At 35.5% G+C, this 18,241-nt stretch overlaps 1 protein-coding gene across 1 annotated transcript in view; it reads left to right on the forward strand.

Moving 5' to 3' along the window:
- ADGB (androglobin) overlaps nucleotides 1-18,241 on the forward strand; it is a 109,650-nt gene that overhangs the window by 43,624 nt on the left and 47,785 nt on the right. The window contains exons 14-17 of the mRNA XM_088141781.1: nucleotides 3,142-3,187; nucleotides 10,256-10,424; nucleotides 10,968-11,031; nucleotides 14,841-14,943. Of these exons, the coding sequence (XP_087997907.1) occupies nucleotides 3,142-3,187; nucleotides 10,256-10,424; nucleotides 10,968-11,031; nucleotides 14,841-14,943 (382 nt within the window). The remainder of the gene's footprint in view (nucleotides 1-3,141; nucleotides 3,188-10,255; nucleotides 10,425-10,967; nucleotides 11,032-14,840; nucleotides 14,944-18,241) is intronic.

The raw sequence follows: 18,241 nt of genomic DNA on the forward strand, positions 1-18,241 counted from the left end.
ACTCAGTCTTCAACCTTTCCTCTTTAGGGAATATTGTTGAGAAAGCGGTGAGACTGTGGTTAGAAGAAGCAGCTTATCTAGATCACTTTTAGTTAGTTTCAGGCCCTGAATGGTTGTTGTAGTTGATAGATTTAGTTGAGACCTGATTGGGTGGGAATGCCCCCCCCCCAGTCCTTCTAGACCTCTCAGTAGCCTTCATTAACATTAATTATGATATTTGTATGGGCTCCCTATAAAAGTTGAAAATTGGGGGCATTGGGTTACAGTGATTTTACTCCTTCCAGAATGGTGGAGGGAAGGAGAGATCAACCTGGTGGTTGCTAACATATAACATGCTACAAGGTTCACCTGTCTCTTTCTTCTGCTCTTAAACATTCATGTGAAGCTTCTGTGAGAGGTCATCTGCCAGTTCAGTCTGAAAACTTGTCAGTATGCATCTCCACTTGGAGCTAGTCTGGAGATGCAATGGAAGTCAATCTGGTATCTGGAGGCTCTGAGGGACTGAATAAGAAGGAACAAGCTGATGAAGAATCCCTGCAAGGTGGAGTTACTATTTTCTGAAAACACCTAGCTCTCTCCCAACTCTAGTTGTGATGTGGATGGAGTAGCAGGTGCACAGCTTGGGAGTTCTCTTGGACTCATGGCTACTGTTTGATTAGCAGATGGAGACTGTGGCTGGGGGAACCTTTGACCCACCTTTGACTTTCACTTTTAGCCCTTCCTAGAATGAGAGACTCTGGCAGCAGTAACTCATTCCTTCATTTCTTTAAGACATGTTCTACATGGGACTGCCTTTGAAGATTATCCAGAAGCTACAGTTGATACAAATGCAGTGGCCTGCATACTGAAGAGTGAGAGTCATTGCAGCCATTTAACATTAATTTTGCAAGTGCTGTGCAGTAGCTAATACCAGTAGACTTCCAAAGACAGCTCAAAATGCTGTGATTTTCCTTCATGGCTCAGCACTTCAGTATCTCCAGAACCATCTTCTTCCAGTAAAACCAACCCATTCAGTCCATTCTTCCCAAGTAAGGATGTTGAGAGTCCCTTACTTCTATGAGGTTAGGGACAATGCTTTTCTATTATGGCTCCACCCCTGTGTAATAATCTATCCTAAGAGATCCAAATGGCATGCTTCCTGATGGCATTTAGGAAGATCATGAAGATAGAACTGTTTCATAAAGCTTTTAATCTGTAATTTTTACCATAAAATTGTTGCCAGTTCACAGACACTGGGATGGATGGATAGTTTATGGATTTTATGTTATATACTGCTTTGTCGTATACCATTGGGAATGTATATTAATACTATAAATAAATATCATAAAAAGCAAAATGATTTACATTCCATGTAAAAGAAATGCATCCTTAAATAAGGAGGTTTTCACCAACTAGTAAACAGCCAACAGGAAAGTTGAAATTCTGTCTTACAAAGGGAAGTTCCATTATGTGTAGCCCTTAAGAAGGCAATTTAGCCTGTCCTGTTATATCATTTGAAGTGTAGAAAAGAGCATCTTTATCTGATTTCTGAATATGGGAGGATTTAAAGCCTTTTAATGCTTTAAGGTCATCACTAACACTTTCATGGTAACCAGAAATGAACTGGTTATCATGCTGCCTGTGAACGTCCATCATCAGAATGCCCATTCTAGACCAAATGCAGTTTCCAAAGGTTCTTCAAAGCTCCAAATAAAACACATTAGAGTGATGCTGTCTAGATGTAACTAGACCTTTGAAACTAAGGTATGTGTCACTATGGCTAGGTCTAATTTCTTTAGGAACAGAAACAATTGACACTCCTGTTTATTACAGATGTCCAGACCATTCTAAAAGAGACCATGCAAAGCAATTAGTGTCCCTTCAAGCCTCTGGTTAGAACATCCACATGGTTACATCTCTCAGAAAATTGGCAAGACTGCTTTGAACCCCTTTCCTGCATTTATCTTAGCACTCAGAGTAGGTTCAAAGCATCCTTGCAAGTGGTTTGTATAGTCTTACTCTTTATATTGTGCCTCCAGATACAAAGCTGAATCTGGAGTGTACACTAAGTGTAATACATTGTTAAGATTAAGCCTCAGTTTATTAGCCCATTAAGACCAATACATAATACAAAAGAAGTATTCTAGTTGAATAACGTTTTCTAGTTCTTCAGAACTCTTCCTTATGCAAGATGTCTCAATCAAAGCAATAGGAAAGGATCAAGAAAATCCAAAAATTAGACTAGATGTAAATCTGCAGTTCAAAGTCAGTCCTGAGATGGAATTTGAAGACTGAAGACAGAATTATCACTAGTTGTTGGTATCAAATTATTCCGTAAGTGACTAAGTTCTCTGATAATATATGAAAAAGAATGTCAATAAAGCCCAAAGTCCTGATGCTCTCATCTAACAGTGTCACATATATAGTGAATAAGGTGGATGACAAGGTGAAACCCAGATGTGTATAAAGAATGTTGTGAATGATAATCATTTCTTAATTCTGATAGATTCAGTTTTCAAAATGTTGTTAATTTGGAATTTCAAATTACAAATAATGGTAAAATATAAACTAAAGGAAGTTTACATACCTTTTGACTTGTCAAGCACAGCATATTCCAATAATCATATGCAAAAATCTGTTGAGGCTTGACAGTGCTCCTGTTTTCTTTGCAAATCCATATGAGGCTGCTCTAACTAATTTGTATTAAATTGATCAGTCACAAACACTGCAAGACTGATAATTATACAAATGATTCAACATTTCTTATGCTTAATAAAAAAGAGAGTATTCAGAATGTTTTTAGACTAGTTTCATCATGATAAGAATCTGCCTCTAATTAAAGAGTGGATTTTCACACTGATAATGAGGCTAGGAGTCATTGTGTAAATGATATCCAGGCTAGCTCACTGGAATTCTTGTGTGATCAACTTAACCTTTTTCTTGATCAATTTTATTAAGCAGAATTCAGAAATCCCTTGAATGTTGAATGTTAGAGAGCTCTTGCATTGACAAAAGAGTGGACCAGAACTATTTGGTATTACAAGTAAATATGTGTATTGCACAGAATTACAGGTTGAAACTTCTTAAATAATGTTAGATGATCAGATATTATTTATATTGCTATAACAAGGTTATTTTAAACATGTGTCTTTTACTCTACAGGAATCTACTTTAGTTCCACAACACACTGTTGAGGGATCCACTAAAGGTAAACATAACTATGTTCTAATAGTTTAAAAATTAAAAAAAATATTTATAGAATTTTACCTCCTATTTAGCCTCAAGCCTAAATACTTAATTAAAAATGGGGGGGGGGAACCAAATTTATAACAACAATTGCAATGAAAAGCAGTATAAAAATAGTTTAAATGTTGCTGATGAAAAGGGATCAATTGGATGAAACCCATTGTTATCCATTTATCAGCACAATGGGACCTTCTAGAGCAGATTTAGGCATAAGAAGGGAAGAAGAGAGGTAAGACACGCTCTATTGTGTGACTGAAAGTCTTGTAGCAGAATGTTAGGTGTCACCTGCTGATATTAAAAGCATAAAAGAACAGGACAGCCTTCCAAAAGGTGCCAAGCACACATTTGAGGACAGAATTGCAGTTTCCTGCTACCACTACAAAACTTTTCTGAAGTGTCGCAACATAACAATCAACGAATTCCCCATTCCCAGTTTTATCTCTGCAGTGGAATCACTAGGTGATATTAAGCAAATCAGTTTCAGTCTGCCTTATGGCTGATATGCAATTAGATCACACTTGTGAAGTTTTTGAACACTATTTTAAAAGTTAATAATCATTAATAATGATTAAATATTACTAGTATTATTATTAGAGACAAAATTAATAAGCAGCCTTAGGACAAAGGTGTCTGCAGAAGGATGGTAAGAGGAACAAGTGACAAAATGTGCATTGCTGTCCAAACTCCACCCTTATGTATTTATTTTACTTATTATTAAATTTATATGCTGCCTATCTCCCCCAGAGGGTGACTCTGGGCAGCTTGTGCACTTGTGTGCAATGTCACAACACAAGTGCAAAAGGACAGGGCTAGCGTCATAATGTCACAATGCATATGTTGTCCCTTTGGCATCATCATAGTTATGACTATAGGAAGCTAAATGAGAAAGCTCCTTGAGTATGGAAGCTCAACCCAGGATTAGTATATTTATAAACCATTCTTTGGTGCTTCTGGAATTAATTGAACGCTCATGCATTCCTTTCTGCTTCCTTCTCCCATTTCCTGTACAATATTAAAAAATGCAAGGCATACTTTAACAGCTCAGATACATTAAACCTTAATAATTAATAACAACCATTAAAATCCAGCTGTTCCAGTAGACCCTGAGGATGAATATGGTATGAGCTTCTCCCCTCCTCCAAAGAGATTATCTGTTTATTACAGTGTTATTATTCCCTTATACATGAAATGGATATTGTTGTAAATTGGTCTGTTGTTTAATTTCAATTGTTTTGATTGTTTAAATCCTGCTTACATATGTTAGATCTATAAGCCATTCAGAGCTGGCATTGACTGGAGTGGTCAGTGAAATAAAGTGAAGTGGGATTCACAAGCAAAAGAAAGAAGTGTGTGATCACAGAAATTCCATAAGTACCAGACCATTTCATCTGATCCCCAGAGTTCTGTGCTGCATAAAAATTGTTGTGAAAAAAATACTATGTTATATGAGAGTAAGAATAAGTTAGACACAACTACATAGACTACCAAGTTTACGAGGCACACAGAATGTAAACATGAAATAATAGTTAAAAGGGGAGAATGGCATCAATCTTATAGTAGAAGAACTTACATTACAGTTTTCTTGCCATCAGGCAGAACAGAAATTACCACAAAGCCATCAGCACATCCAGGATTTGAATTAATATTTGAACCCATTGCCCTTGGCTTTACAGTTCTTAGGATGTTTATTTATTAAACAAATTTATATGGCTGGCCATATACCAAATGGAACTCTGGACAGCCAAAATGCTAGTTTTGAAATGTGACATTTATAAAAACAATAACCCTGTGCTTTTTTCTCAGTGTATTTTGAATTAATGGTATTTTTGCTGTAACTTTCAGCTGTAGAAACTGTTACAAATCATAAATGAAAAAACACCATCACTATAACAAAACAAACAAGCATGTTTTGCTTTAGTGTAAACATTTAGCCAAGAATGATGTTCTAAAATCAAGATAAAAAAATTTTGGCCAATAAAAATAATTGGCTTAGGTTCAAAATTATATTTTAAATATAATTAACAATAAATAAGCCCAATTCAATCACTTTGTAGATACCCATTATTTAGTCAGAAATGATTGGAATACTTCTTAAGCCAGCATTCACAGAAGACATGTGCTAGAAAAAGACTTTACTAAGTTTTACTAAGAAAATATAAAGCTATTTTATTTTCAATATTGGGTGAAAATTTTTAAGCCATTGAAATGTTGGACTGCAGCTTTGTAAAAAATATTTTTAGTGAATTATAACAACCAGAAGATATGATGAAGTACAACCAAAAATATAACAGTACTAATAAAATCAGAAGAGACTATGCAGAATAGTGATTAAACAAGTGGCATTTGAAGAAACTGAAAATATATCCATAAAGTGTGAATATATAACTAGGTCAATCCTTTAACATATTATTAAATCTAGCCTTATAGATACCGTGACGATATTTTCTTGGAAAAAATAAAGAACAAACCTGAAAAAGGAGCAAATCTGAAAGATGTTCATAAGGACAAAAAAAAAAAGTTTATGTTTATAACTTTGCTTTACAAAGAAAAATTCAAGAGCAAAACCAAGAAAATAAATAATTAAATACATCTAAAGGACAGCTTTCTGAAATAAAAGACTGCCCTATATAATAAAGGACATATGGTCACTGTACTTATGGAGTCATCTATTGCTCCATCTTCTCAGTTTTGATACAATATCTTATTTCAATACGATATTTATATAATAAATTCTTAATATTCTATTATTTGGATGCCTTAGAGTATTGAATATAGATAAAAGAAAGAAAAAGTGGATATTCTATCAATATTAATTACAGTGTTGGATATTAATCTTATAAGCTTTATAATTATTTGACTTTTTCTTCAAAATTAAATATAACATTGGAAATGAAATGAAAAAATGAAGGAAGAGCATATTATTATTTGTTTTATAATAAAGATTTCGATCTTAAACTAAATTGCTTGAGATCAAAATCTCCATGTTATATATATGAATATGGATGCAACTTACTGAACATACAAATTAAGGTGGAAGAAATAAAATATCAGTCAGTGAAATGAAGAACTGAAATATTGTTAATTTGAATATAGTATTCTATATTATTTACATACACTGAATAATTATTTAACAAAATGAGGCTATACCTGTAGAAATAGTTCTACATGTTCTATTATCCATAAAATCATCAATTTACAGAAGATTAATAAGAGAAAAACAGTTAATAATAGTAATAGTAGGCTTGGAAATCAACTAAATAATGAAAATATCAGTTCAAAAAACAGCATTTTAAAAATGGGAACAACAATGATAAACTTGCTGACATTAAAGTTATGGAAGAACAGCCTATTACCAATAACTAGTGTTTAAAGTAGGATAAAGCTTTCTTTATAATATAAGGAATTTTACTTCCTGCTGCTTTTGCTCTATATTTTCAAATCTTAATCTGCATTTAGTTCTAGTGTATATAGAATTCTATATTCTATAGAATATATATATAGAATTCTATATTCTATATTGTACTCTTTTTTTTTTCTTACTAGGTATTCTACCTTAACCGTTTTCCCCCAATCCTCCTGGGTCTGCTTCTCTTCAGCCTTTTTTTCCCTTCAGCCCTCTCTACCCAGCCAGCCCATAGCTGATGGGTTACTTGGGGGCAGGGTGAGTGAGTTCCAAGGTAGAAGGGTTGGCATCTCTAACACAGACTTGTTATAGCCTGTCTGCCATAGTAGCTGCTACTGCTGACCTCTTTACTGCTCAGCCTTTTGGTGCTGGCTGTGATCTTGATTCCCTTGAGAGCCTGAATGCCTGCTTGCAGCTGAACTGCTCCAGGAAGTTGCCTTCAGCTGCTTCTGGTTTTGGGGGTGGGGTAATTGAACTGGTTTGTAGTGCAGGGGGTGGGAACTCATGTAACTTCCAAGTCTCCCCAACCTCAGTAGGTATTTTCCATTGTTCTTTTCCTAGGTCTGCCTCTCATTGTTCTTACCATTTGAACTGTTTGGAAGCTGTCTCCATTCTTCATTTCTGTCTGTCTGTCTGCTCTGCTGATTAGGCTGCTGCTGCTGCATTCTCTTCAGTTCTAATATCTTTAGCTCTTCTCTGTATTCTTTCCTCTCTTTTTTTTCCTTCTCTTTTTCTGGACCCTTTTTCTTCTGAAAGGGCTGGCATTGCCAAATAAAGGAAAAGCAAGGCCCTTGAAAGAGAAGGGGATAGGCTAAAGCATAGACCTCCTCTTTGCTCTGTGTCCTTACTCTCAAAGGCCTCTCCCCAATTACAACAGGCTTGGGGGCTTTCCAGACCTGATGTTTAACTGCCTTTTCTTTTTTTCATCTGCTCCAAGTTTTCATGGATATTGCTGTCTTGTCATTATCCTCTGAAACTGAGACTTCAAATTCAAATGTTATTATTGCGATCAAAGATCAGCATAGTCTTCTGAAATTGATTATTGCTTTGTAAGCCTGACTTATTTCTAGATTTCTCCCCTTTGAGAAGTGCAGGAGTGTACATTAACATGTTAATTTGCCTCATCACCCTCCCACTTCCTTCCTATGGTTTTGGCCTCTACTAACTGGTCCATTGTCTCTTTCGGATTTACACCCTTATTTCTCTGGCTCTTCCTTTTCTCTGGCTCTTTCTTTTCCCTGACTCCTTCCTGGGGCCTACTGGATCTTGGCATGCTTCCTTCAACTTTCAAGTGGAAAAATAATCTTTGACCAGCTTAGTTGCTTGTGTGCCTGGCTGTGAATGGTGCACCTTCACTTAGAAGGACATTTGCCCAGTAATACTTATAAGAATTTTGCTCCATTACAATTTCCTCTTTAATTTCAGCTACTGTTCTTTTATATGGCTGGAGCTATTTTCTTCCTAAATTCAGAAGTCCTGTCTCACGACTCTCTTATCCCTTGTTGGCTGTCATACATATCCCTTCTAAACTGCTGTCTGTCTGTATACTAGGTGACATTGGGGTTTGTAGGATTGCCCCTTTTATCTACATGTAATCTCCTATGTCTTGGACCATCAGACTGGTATAAGCCTGCATGGGCTTATCCATGACTCTTGGAGCAAGTTGGGTGACCCACTCTCCTTTGCACCTCCTGCAGGCTGTAGCAACTCTCTCAAACACAATAAAGAAACTCAGTGTCTTTTCTTTGGGATTTTAATGTCCCAAAGCTGTCCGCCCCTGTCACTAGCTGATGGTGACATTTGCCTAACCAGGGCAATGGTTGCCAACATTTGAGATTCACTCAGAAGACTTAGCATTTCTATATTCTTCTTTGTACTCTTCTCTCATTATTTCTCTCTCAGAGATCCCCTCTTCCTCTTTTCTCCATCACTCCACAGTTCTCTTCAACTAAATAAAAGAAAGGAAGGTCCCTCAGAAGAACAGAGGAGAGGGAGGAACATAGGTGTTCTCTTTCCTCTCCCAGCACCCATTTGGAACTTTGAGACCCTACATATGAAGGTTTAGTGAGGGTGCCAGTGAGAGTGCTCCAGTCACACTATGGCTAGCCTTGAATCATGAACAGTCACAAAGCAAAAAAGCCAGGTGAGGCATGGAACCTGGGGGATGCCAAGGAACAGGTCCTCGGGCATAGTGTTGTCCATAGGCATTACTTTGGGGTTCTTTGTATTGTCCTGTTAATAAGTGAAGATTGTAGCCAACAGTAGCCTCAGCACTTAATTTGCAAAGATTTTTTTTTTTTTGGTGCAGGTGTAGACTTCTAGACTCTGGAATGGCCACACGTTTTGTGTTATTTCCTTCTTCCTCTGAACATCCACATTACTAAAAGAGATGAATAGTGCTGATGCTGGTTATAAACCTGCTTTTTGTCCTTAAGTTACAGAAGATCGCCAGTGTAGCTCTTTGTAGTACTTATATTGTACTTAAAACTGCCACACCCATTTGCCAATGCTGCTTTATTTTCAATAACCTTTTGATAACAAGTACATACATAGCAGAAGAAACAGATTATTTCTTTCTCTAAGTGTGTCTGCATCTTCCCTGTTCTTAATGTTGGGCTTCCATTACATTTCAGTTCCAATCTGCTTATCTGGAGCTCTGGTATTCTGCAAATAGGAGAGATGATAACTTAATTCTTTACATAATATGCAATGATAGGAAAAAGAAGACATTGGATTCAGTGACTGACACATCTGCACTCAAATCACCGTGACCCTTGAGATTTAATCATGATTACGTGACTCAATCACAGAACATAAGTTGAAGAAAACATGGGTGTTGAGATATTTTACCATTTGTTCCATGATGTGTTTGACCTAATTGTAACTCAGTTTTTACTTCTAAGCAGTTTTGTGATAGTTGTTATTGAGTTGCATTAGCTAGGTTTCCTGATTCCTGACTGACTGATTTTAGTGAAAAGATTAATAAATTCAGTCCATATACTTCAGTCACAGCTATCAGCTTCACCTCATTCAAAAAGTAATATACAAACACTCCTTCCATATACTGTACACAAAAAACTCTTCAGCCCATCTGTCTGAAACTTGATATGGATGTTCCCCAACCCAGAAGCTTAGTGTTTCTGAAACTTCCACCACATTCTGTCTTAAAATAACAAAGGGATAGAGACACTTAAATCAGATTTTAAAGAAGCATAGTTTAAAACCTTGCATTAAGTTCTATGGAGTTTGGCATATTTTACTCCTGGTTAAAGCTCTAGAATTCTTGAAAATGTGATTTTATTCTGTCAAAAACAGAAATGCACCTGTCCCATATTAGCCTGTTCATCTCTCCAGATGTTGACATTGAGTCAGATATGATTACCTCAAGAACAGTTTTGATCAGATTGGGCCAGTTCTGGAGCTTTGAATTTGTTTTCTGAATTGGATTACTGCTTAACTCAATAGGTATATTGGATGTTCATTTACATTATTTTATTAAGATGTTAGAAGTATCAAGATTTGCCCTATTTATATTTTCAAGTTCATCAGCAAACCATCATCTTTTCTTTTTCAGAAGCATAGTCTTAATCTGAGGAAAGTTTTCTATATTTTTTCTTATCCACATAGGTGAATCTACAGAAAAAATAAGTAGTGAAGTTGCTCAGGTACCAGAATCAACAGACCCTGCTTTCAGCAACCAATTAGTAAATAAATCTGTTGAAGAAATTGAACTTGAAAAGAACATTATTTCCAAGGAAATATGGATGGACTATGAAGATTTCTGTATTTGCTTTCAGTAAGAAGCAGTGGGGTTTTTTTTTAGTTGTGGCCCTATATTTCTGAAAACATAATATGTTCTTGTATTGAAAACATTGTCTTGAATTTATAGCAAGTAAGTTGCATTTAGACCCCAAACAAGAAGGCAAGTAGTTGCCAAGGTTACCTGCACAAACACTGGAATCCTTTTTGAAAGGGATATCATGATAACAATAAAGAAATTAATCTTTCTGTCAAGAGCCCCCATTTCTATAGTTCTCTATTCTCCAGAATTTTACCAACTGATTTTAAATGAGCAGTAGGAATTGATAACCAGAACTAAGGAATTCATTGCTGTCAGTTATTTATAAATTCTAAATAATTTCTGTCAATTGATAGTAATGCTTGTCAGTTTGGGCTCTACTATATATTGGGAATGAATTACTACTGTTACTACTATTCTATCTTCTCCTCCTCTAATATTGAAAAGTTAAGAATATTTCTTAATTCAGTGAAGTGTGACATAGCATGAGGGATTTTTTTTTATAACTTATGCTAAAATAATCACATTCATTTTTCTTAGGAATTTATATGTTTTCCACAAACCAAATACCTATGCCTATAACTATCAGAAGTCAGATTTTAGGGTAAGTTTATTGACAATATAATTTATTCATATCCCAGTACATTTCAGTTTTGTATTGATGAAACATTTGTGTTTATTAAATAAACATTATTATACAGAATATTAACATAAAGAAATGATTCAAATACTGACAGCATAAATGATTAACTTTAAAATCAATTTTATTACAATACTTTGGGTTGAGAGATCCTACAAGATTTCACTTTCAAATGAAAATTCAAGAAACCAATACCTCATGTTTACAAAAGAACAATCACTGTTCTCCATAGCATTTGCAAATTACTTTTTGTAATATTTTGGAACAGAGATGTCCATGGGGGTGTCAAAAATGATAGGCATAACTGTGTGATTGAAACCCTGCCCCTTTTCATGTTCATATGATACACATTAATAAGGACTTTAATTGTGTTGTCACAATGTTATGACCCCACCCCACCCCACTACGGATGTCCCAGCATTAGAATAATAATAACTTATGCACTCAACAGTTAATATGTTTTTTAAAGACCAAATGTAGAGTCTTGGGGAAAATATCCCATGTATTAGAGAAGAACTAGGGTACAGTGCAATAATCCCTAGGATTGAATTCAAGAACTCATAGGATATATGGAGCTTTCTTTTCAAATATAATAAGAGCAAAATGGGGGTTACTTCAAGGTCATGGCATAAGTTGAGACATCTTTTAAAAAAAACAAAATAATTAACTAAAATAAGAAAAAAGTTTGTAGCTTTATCACAACAGGCTTAGAAGTACAGGCTTAAGCTCAACCCTAGCAAGACTGAGTAGCCTTGATTTCAAGGACCTGGTGGTCACAGTGATTTACCATCTTTAATTCTTGGGTAGCACTGCCCAGGCAGCACTGGTAATTTAGGGGTCCCCCTGGACTCTCAACTCCTACTTAATCCACAGGTGGCAACCATGGCCAGAAGGGCCTTTGCACAACTCCATCTTGTGCACCAATTGGTTCTTGGTTCAGGAAACTCTTTTCACAGTCACTCATGTCCCAGTCACCTCCCATTTGGACTATGGCAATGCACCTCTACATGTGGAGAGTGGAGACCACTTGGAAGTCACAGCTGGTCCAAAAAGCAGTTGTACAAGTAATTATGCATGCTTCCAGCTTCCTACATGTAATACCACTGCTTCATGAGCTGCTCTGGTTATTGGTGAGCTTCCAGGTATAATTCAAGGTGTTGGTTGTCACCTATAATAGTCTTTGTGACTCAGGACTTGGTTACCTATGAAACTATATTTCTTCCATTGTTTCTGCTTGAGCAGTAGGAACTAGATGAGAGCATACTCTCAGTCCAAGATGTAAAGCACTGTAATCTTGTGGAACGTAGAAGACATCCTGCCTTGTTGAACACCATGCTTAGCTGGGCTTTAGTAAAGCTGTAAAAAGCTGACTCTTTTGACATTCCCTGAGGTAGTGTGGAATAAACTGCTCCCTAATGGTAGTTGGTGGGGAGTATGTTGAGATAGTTATCCTCCCTTATGCAACTGTGTATTATTTTGGTGATTCTGTTTTGTTGTTTTTAGTCATTATTTTTACTTGATGCTTCAGTCCTATTTGTAAGCCACTTAGAGCACTTTGTGATTTAGGTGGTGTACAATTTGCAAATAAGTTTACAAGCAAATAGAGAAAGAAAAATCAGTCCACAGAATATCGTGAGAAATTGGTGGGTGAATAGAATCCAAGTTGCTCTTACTGTATAAATATATTTTTACCATTTAGTGGCAGAATCGTTTACTGTACATATGGACTATCTCTTTCAGCTTTTACTGTACTAGTTAATCATTCTGCTATCACCAATTGTCACAGAACTATGTACTATATAAAGGACTGAGATAGGTTTTGAATTTACTGGAACTTAAGAGCCCCCTCATTCCCCAAATATATATTTTAGAAGATGAAAAAAAATCCCCAGCCCTGAAATTGAAGTAGCTATTTAATTTCCCACTGAATTCAATAAGGAGGAGAGAGAGATGCAGAGAGAGAGAGAGAAAGAAGGAGAATGAGAAGGAGCAAACAAAAAAAGTAGAAACTGCTGGGGGAACTGCTTCCCTCTCCCCTGACTTGCATGTTTCTCCCTCTTACCCTCTCCCCCATAGTATTACCTTGGTGAAATTGATTTTTAATGTGTTAGCTTTTCTCTTTATTAATAGTATATTCATGGTACACTTTATGGCATTTTTGAAAACTGCAATTTTCTTTACACAAAATAGATTACTATTTAGTCATTGTGAAGCCAGTATTATATACAAAATGAATCAAAATTATAGATTAGATTCAGTCAACTTATAACCATCTCTGTGAAATCAGTGAGACTTAATTACTAGAAAATTCTGTTGATTTCATTAAGTGTTGCAAAATTTTTAGGGAACTTTTATGCAGTGTCTAAGCAAAGACAGCAGAAGTCCCACCAAACAAGCCCCGAGCATGATTGATCATTTTCTAACTATTTTACTGGAATATATTCTACATGCACCCGTACACACACATTCAAATGTACACAACATACTTAGCAAAAAGAAAGAAAAGTGGAAAGGAAAAGAGAGTGCCTTTCACTTCCATTGGCCAAGTGGATGAAAAGTATTTGAGAGTTTCCAAAGAGCTTTTTGTGGGAGAATCTCAGCTTTTCCAACACCATGCTTCCATCTTTTGTAAGTTATAGTATCTATTCTGGTTCTCACAGGAATTATTAGTTCACACTTTGTTCTTGCCTAATACATTTTTTTTGTCTAATGTTTTCAGTTCCTTTCTCAAGGAAATAAAGCCTTGTTTACTGGCCATGCAATCATGATAGATAGGTGCTTTCTTTAGTTTACTTCCATTTATCAGCTCTAAATGGTGCCAGTTGATGGTTTAATTTTTATTCTTCAGAATTCTTCTCTTGTTCTTCTCTTTGCTCTCCTTTTCTGCTGAGCAGGTACTGGAAGGATGCATATAGAGCACAGTAGGATTCAGAAACAATAGAAGGATATAGAGAGAGAATAGAATATAGCATGAAGATATTATATGTGTAAAGAATAAAGATATGTAGATGCTGCAAGTATATATTTTATATAATGGGTCTGGTCAAAGTCTGCATGCATCTGGATCTAAGTTGTTTTTTATATATTCTGTTCTATGATTGCAAATAGTTACAATGTCATTGATTCAGTGTGGTAATGGTAAGTATATCATTGCTTTCTGCCCATATATAGCTCCAATGTCCACTTCTAGTTTCCATGAATCAAGATGTCATTATAGTCATACATCTTTATTACAAGCATAAAGCTGTGTTGAATTTTAGATTAGTAAAATATAACTTGATATCTGGAGATAAGTAATTTTACATACATTATTTCTTGACTTCTTCAGTTAACTAAAATTAGACTCTACATCCTAATTTTAATTTGCAGCAATATCTATCAGAATGAATTTACCACAAGTCAACATAATTATGCTATTGTCTTTTTCACTTTGAAAGTTTTCAGTGCATTTTAAGCATTGTGATCTAATGTTGTAGAATTTGTAAATATAGACATTTATTCTTTGACCCAGCCTTCCTGATGTCATTTTTTTCTTAACATCCAATTAAGTAATAATTTAGAAAGTTATATAAAACTCTTCATACAAAACAGTGTAACCTTTTTATCAATTGGTTAAAACAGCACCAATAGCTATGGGAAAGCAACATTCATGACTTCGATAAAATGATTTGACACATTCAGTTCTTTATCTAATACCATACTTTGAAAATGCTGTCAAGTGTTAGTGGCTACAACATTAGAATTTAAACACAAATGGTTTTTTCTTCTTATAGATGGTGGATGATCGAGTCTTGTATTACCTGTGTGTGGACAGCTTGAAACCTACTGATATTCTAGTTAGCTTTTCTGCATTAGTACATTGGGGAGACACTGGAGGTAAGATTAATACAAAGTAGAAGAGTAATATTAATATTACTATCTTGGATTTCTTCTAAGAGCTGCTCAGAAATCAGAGTAAGCCAGCTAAATCAATAATAGTCACTCTCTGTATGCATTTTCCCTTATTTTTAGTGTTCTGTGACAATTACCATATAAATAGTTTTAGGTCAAGAATATTCAACTGAAATACACATGCAACTAAAATCCATTTTGCAGTTTTTATTATTTATTTATTTATTATTGTAGCATGCTCATCATAAAAAAGAATGGCTCATAATACAAAACAACTAACAATAGGATATCAGTAAAATCAATAAGCCCAAGAGCAGAGGTACAAGAAAAAATACCTACTACTTGTACTATATTGCTAATAATCTTTCAGAAATGCCCAGTGAAACATATGGGACTTAACCAGATATTAACATATCAGTAAAATTGTCATTTAATACACTTTGCAAAGAAGGACATTTCACATTAAGAGTTCCAAAGACCCTCAAATTATATTAATGCATGAAGGGAAATGCACCTTGATGTTGACAGAAGACAATCCGTTGCAAGTGGCTCTATCCTAATATGCAATAAAGATACTTATGTAGTTGGCCATGTTTTGTAACTGAGAGCCTGCAACACAAGTTCAAGCCTAAGTACCTTGTCAAGCTGACACTGCTTAGCTGACAGGACTCTGAGCATGCCCCGCCTGTGAGACCAGGTACGATGGGCAGAAACAATTGGGGAGAGACAGTCCTGTAAGTAACCCTCTCGCAAACCATGAAGGGCTTTAAAGGTAACTAACAGCACTTTTAATTGCACCCAGAAGCACAACAGAAGCCAATGCTGCTTGCGAAGCAGAAGTATCACATGCACCAAGTAACCGATGCCATTAACTGCCCACACTGCTGCATTTCCCACAATCTTGCCAAGCATAGTAGTTTTACCTAGTCCCTTTTCTGCTCATATTGCATGCCCAAAGTATTTGAATTCCTACTTGTTGTTCATTGTTTCAAAGGAGCAGTTGGTCTTTATTTGGTCTACAATTCATTGATTGGCTATTTTTACAATCTCTGGTACTCTTAGTAACCATCTCCAGATTAATTGGAAGATGTTTATCTTTCTTCCTCTTTCTCAATCTCCAGCTTTCACATTCTTACATTACTCATAGAAAAAAAAATCCTGTACATTTATTATCATAAAAATATCCTTACCCTTCATGATCTTGCCTAAATTTGTCATTCTTTTCTTCCCTAAGATTAATTTTCTTATTTCTCCAGTGCACTGTCCTACTTTATCCTTTCTCAAGCAAACAAAACTATTAACCACCCTTACTTATTTGCCTTCTGTTCAAGTTCACTAAGCACAATGGCTGAAATTACCTTTATCTTCTTAATATTAGCATTAATTAGGTATTTCACTTCATCCTTATAAAACAAGATATTCTTCCTTCAATACTGGCTCCATCAGTGATCAGATTTCTTTTCGTTTTGGACTGACTACATCATCACATCTAGATTTACTTGTGAAAGCTTGATACTTGTCCCCAATATCTAGAGGAGTACCTTCCAACCTAGAAGTCTCATTTGGTACCAAAACTTGTCTAAATATTTCAGTTATGCTATCCATGGTTTTTTCAGCAACACAGAAATGGCTTGCCATTGCCAACTTAGAGTTTCTTCACCTAAATGAGTAGGCTTCCTTTACACCTGCAGAAGAAGAGAAAGAAATTCCAACATTTTTAGTTATGTCCTTTGTCTACTTTATGCTTAAAAACCAGACTTTCCAAATTTCCTACCATGACTCAGAGGAGTCAAGTATTACCGTAACAATCTGTACATATTGTCCCTCTGTATTCAATTCAAAATAACTGCTCTTGATTCCTGTTGATTTTTATTCATAGCCAAGTATAAGAAATCCCTTTTTGATGTTAACGTTCTGTTCTGATTCAAGAAGAGCCCATTATTCTTGTACAGATGTGAATGTTTACAAAATGTTTTGCAGTGCCTAATAAATTGAACTGTTTTTGCCTATACCAGAACCCAGTCATATATTGAAAGCCATTGGCTTCGCTGTTTAATTGGCCCTCTATATGAAGCAGAAAGCATTTCAAACAAAGCCACACTGGCTTTCAGTTTCCTTTGGAGAAATTTAAAGTTGGCACACAAGAATTCCTGACTACATTTTCCCATGTCACTGATGTCAATATGCATAGTAATCACTAAATATGTGTCAGTATCTACAGACTATGTAAGTGGTGTGTGAAAATAGGCAGGCTGTGCATCAGGCAGGCAAATTACCATCCAGTCTGTGAGCACTTCTGAAACTAAAATGATTAATTCATTCAGTTCTTGCTGCAAGAAAATACCTATTCATCATACTAGAAATGTATCACATAATTTTTCTTTTCTTTGATGTAATATTCACCTTTACCCCAAACTATCATTCTCTATGAAAAGGAGCTGTCATCTTGAGAATGGGAAGCTGTTATCATATTCCTCAAGACTTCATCTGCAAACTTTTCTGTCTGTCTTGGATTCTCTGTGTCAGCAAACTTTGTTCAATGCAAGAAATGTGCTCCCCAAGGAGATACAACTAGTGGCATCATGTATACTTCTGCAAATTCTGTCTGATCATTTTATGATTTTCATTCTGCAAACTCTGCAAAAAATGTTTAGCTGTGTTTTGCAAATATGGCTTCTTTTCTGCATAATGGCTTGAACACATTTCATTCCTGTGTTCAAATCAGGTTAACTGACTTTGCCCAAACCAATGAATGTTTTCATGATTCTCCTTCCAGCTTCTGTGTGTCTTTGATGTATCTTTATTGCTCTTATTTTTTCTACCACATTTCAACCTTACTTTGAAAAATTAAAAATTGAGATTACTTAATAAAATACCTAGTAAAATAACTGGGCTATTCAGGCTTAAGTAGAAGAGGAACAGAATGCACCCAACAAAATGTGCTCTAATAAAATGGACAAATTCAAGAAGTGGCTCTGTGTCATCAGCAGAATATTTAGGATAGTTGGAAATTTCAAGATAATTTACAACTTCTAATCAGATGGAATATCAACATAATCACTGTGACTGCAGTCCCATATCAATTTACCTAGGTATATAATTCCTGAGAACAAAATGTGGTGATTTGGATAATACTGCACCGTAAACTTTTCATTACTGTAGACTGAAAATTTAGTCAAACTGTACCCAATGCACGCATACAGAAGTGTGCACACACAGAGACAAATATAACATCAAACCAGAGTAGTACTTTATTCTAGAAGAAGCTGTCTGGAGAGTGGAA

The sequence above is a fragment of the Python bivittatus genome, unplaced genomic scaffold (genome assembly GCF_059951505.1).
Source record: "Python bivittatus isolate LINGU-HERP-01145 unplaced genomic scaffold, Pbiv_v1 ctg000020_np1212, whole genome shotgun sequence".
In the NCBI taxonomy this organism is placed as follows: Eukaryota; Metazoa; Chordata; class Lepidosauria; order Squamata; family Pythonidae; genus Python; species Python bivittatus.